This window comes from Corylus avellana, chromosome ca7 (genome assembly GCF_901000735.1).
Source record: "Corylus avellana chromosome ca7, CavTom2PMs-1.0".
In the NCBI taxonomy this organism is placed as follows: domain Eukaryota; kingdom Viridiplantae; phylum Streptophyta; class Magnoliopsida; order Fagales; family Betulaceae; genus Corylus; species Corylus avellana.
In genome coordinates, this window is record NC_081547.1 from 9,934,739 (window position 1) to 9,938,475 (window position 3,737).

General features: G+C 35.6%; 1 protein-coding gene across 1 annotated transcript; it reads left to right on the forward strand.

Moving 5' to 3' along the window:
• Positions 1-2,520: 2,520 nt before the first annotated feature.
• LOC132187664 (mitochondrial import inner membrane translocase subunit TIM23-1-like) lies at positions 2,521-3,427 on the forward strand (the record flags this gene model as incomplete). Its single annotated transcript, XM_059602054.1, is given in 1 exon segment — positions 2,521-3,427. A coding segment is annotated over 1 exon segment (573 nt). The 3' UTR covers positions 3,172-3,427.
• Between the last annotated feature and the right edge of the window lie 310 nt (positions 3,428-3,737).

The window sequence follows — 3,737 nt, forward strand, 5'->3', positions numbered from 1 at the left end:
GTAAAGAGTCCATTGCATACCATCTTTTGTCTCTCTCAAAACCTTCTGTCTCCGAGGGTGTTCAAGCTTGGTTGCGTTTTGTGAAACTACTAAGGATTTTTGGGTTCCATTATATCATGAAAAAATATTTATTGTAATCCAATACATAATTCGTCATGATTGATGGAAATAAATAATTTCTCAAAGAAAATCACTTAATAACATACTTTAAGAGCATTTCATTTTTTATTTTTTATTTGAGAATAACTTCTATAAAGTTTTGGAGCAAACCAAAACCTTTGTGTCCTCCAATGAAGGCTTGACAAATGAACACCTTAAACAAAATAAACAAAAACACTAGATTTTTATATTCATATAACTCATATATGATAGAATTCATAAACAAATGCAAAAATAAGATAAAAACATAAATAAGACACAAATAGACACAAAGTATTTTACGTGGCTCGATCAACGACTTACATCCACAGATAAAGCTATTATTGAATTGATTTGTTTACCATACAAAATGCTCTATTTATAGAGTTTACACATAAATGCAATCTTAATCAAGTCCCTAATTTAGAGTAATCAAATCATAATCAAATCCCTAAATTAGGCTAATCTAATTTTCATCAAATCCTTAACTTTAGGGTTATTCAAATATACTCTAACAATATGGATTAAAAGTAAAAAACCTATTTCTCACTTTTCCTATTCATCTACCCAAACTTGCCGCCACCTCCGCCAGTCAACCTAAGACACTGGACAGTTGCAACGCTGCATACAACGCTCCTCCACGCCGGTAATCTCTAGCATAGCATATTACAAGAAAATAAAATAAAATAAAATCTTTTGGCTGCCCAGCAAGAAAAATCTTTTGCCACAACAAAGATGGTGCCTTTAAGCACAAGCTTGAAATTTTAAACAAAATCGCAGGCACCTCTGTGTTGAGGAGAGGAAAGTAATAAAATCATTAACATTAAAAAATAATAATAATGGCAATATGCTCCACTCTCGGTGAGAGAGATTAACATCATGGAGGAGTGTCGTGGCCGGCATTGTCTGGCTAATCAGTATCATGTCAAGCGGTGGCTAGCGGCAACCTTGGGTAGATAATTAGGAAAAATGGGAAATAAGTGTTTTAGGTTTATACTTTTAACCCATATGAGGAATATGAATATAAAAAATTTAGTGTTTTTGTTTATTTTGCTGAAGGTGTACCACACTAATTTGTCAAGCTCTCATTGGAGGGCACAAAAGTTTGAGTTTGCGCTAAGACCTTATAGAAGTTACTAGAGAGCCAAAAAAAATTGTCCAAAATTTTTTTAAAACTGACGTGGCAGAATTCCAGCCATCCCTTAAATTTTCATTTTAAAATTCTGCCACTTCAATTTGAAAAAAATTATGGATAATTTTCTTTCGCTCTCTAGCACTTCTCATAAAAGTTATTATCAAAATCTAGTGTTTTTATTTATTTTGCTTAAGGTGTTCCATGCTGATTTGTCAAGCCCTCATTGGATGGCACAAAGGTTTTGGTTTACTTCAAGACCTTATAGAAGTTATTCTCTGGTTGAATAACACAAAGTAATACATAAATTAAGAATTAAAATATTATAATTTAAGTTTAAAATATATTAATAATTTTTCATAATTTAGTAAAATTTACAATTATAATTTATTTAAGGGAAATATATATAAAAAAAAAACCCCACAAACTAACAGTTGTTTGTTATAGAGCTCCACAATGTTCAAAAATCAAAAGGTACTAAAGTAGCCTTCAAACTATTCAAACTAGCAAAATGTATGAAAAAATGCCACTTATTCTTTTATATTCCTATTATACCCATATTCTTTTAACAAATAAAATAATAAAATAATTGTACAAAAAAAAAAACCAATTTTTTTTTTTAAATACAAAAAAAAAAACTAATGGGCGAATAAATACAAAAAATAAATAAATAATTGGAAGAAATAAATAATTAGTCACTATAGTTGGCCTAAATTACAAATTGCTTTATGTCGTATGAAAGTAAAATCTAAGGTTCTTAAGATATTCCAAAAAAAACAATTTAGTCATTGGAGTCAAATTCCATTAACAATTTATTTTTATTCGCCCATTGAATTCTTTTTTAATTTTAAAAAATTGTTTTGTATTTTTTTTTTTTACAATTATTTTATAATTTTTATTTGTTAAAAGAATAGGGGTATTATATAAATTTTTTTAAAAAAAAAAGTGATATTTTTGATACATTTTGATAATTTAATTGGTTAATTTAATATATTTTGAACATTATAAAGCTCTATCGTAAACAATTATTAGTTTACGAGGCTTTTTTATATTTTTAACGGCATGTAAACTTTCATAAAAATATATATAAAATCAGTTCCGGGCGAGTAATCCTCTGCCACGTATGAGGAGGAGTCCACATAGACACAAATTTCCAGAATCCCCTGAAAACGACACCGTTGCTACTTCTGTTAAAAGACTCCACAACACCTCTAGGCTCTAGTCGCCAGAAAAGAAAAACCCTCTCTCTCCTCTCTCTCTCTCTGACTTACAAAAAAACAACCAAACCCTAACAACCCTAAAAGAAAGGGAGGGGAAAAAAAAAAGTGATGGCTCACACCATGTCGGATCGCGATCAAGGGTCCGACCGGTCAACGCAGGCCCGTCTCTACGACCCGTACCAGGGACTCCAGGTCCCGATCCCGGCTCGGAACGTCTACCAGCTGCCGACGACTCCGCAGTACCTCTTTGACGAGGAGGCGCGCCGGCAACGCCGCGGCTGGAGCGACAACATCACCTTCTTTACCGGCTGTGGATACCTCTCCGGGGCGCTCTGCGGCGGCGCCTCGGGACTCGTTTCCGGCGTCAGGTCCTTCGAGCCCGGCGACACCTCTAAGCTCCGGCTCAACCGGGTGCTCAACGCGTCGGGGCACGCCGGACGGGCCTGGGGTAACCGGATCGGCATCATCGGACTCATCTACGCCGGCATGGAGAGCGGTATCGTGGCCCTCAGGGACACCGACGATGTCTGGAACAGCGTGGCCGCAGGGCTCGGCACCGGCGCGGTGTATCGGGCGGCGCGTGGGGTGAGGTCGGCGGCCGTGGCCGGCGCCGTCGGGGGCGTTCTAGTCGGTCTGGCCGTCACCGGGAAGCAGGTTATGAAGCGATATGTGCCGATATGAGAGTTCTGGTTCTGGTTGCTCTTTCGGTTTGAGTCTTATAATTTGTTGGTATGCTTTTTTCTGCTTCAAATATTGGAAATTTTGATAGCTGATATGTGACGATATGTGGAATTTCATTTGATTAATGAATAGTTGAGGCATGGGAGAGACATGCGACGGTAGTGTTTTTTGTTTTGTTATGTTTTATTTTTCTTCTAATATAATTTGTCAAATATTCGGCTAATGAATAAGAATCAGGATGAATGATGAACTTGAATATCATGTGAAAGTGAATAATTTTTTATGTTTTATGTGAATGGTTTGGTTTGGTTAATTATGTGTGTGAATTTATATTGGGTTTTGGGTTGGCTGTTGCCTGTGTTGGTTTTGCTTTATTTTGAATCTAAAATTCATGTATTGGTTGCGTGGGACAAGATGATGATGCTAATTTACTTATTGATTAATGTGTATGTTTAAAGAGCTTTGTTTTATGTGTGTAGGTCATCTGTTATTTGATCATCCAAATTGTGGCTTCTGTTAATGAAATGGTGGGGCTTTGATGTAAAAATTATATTCTGCATCTTAGT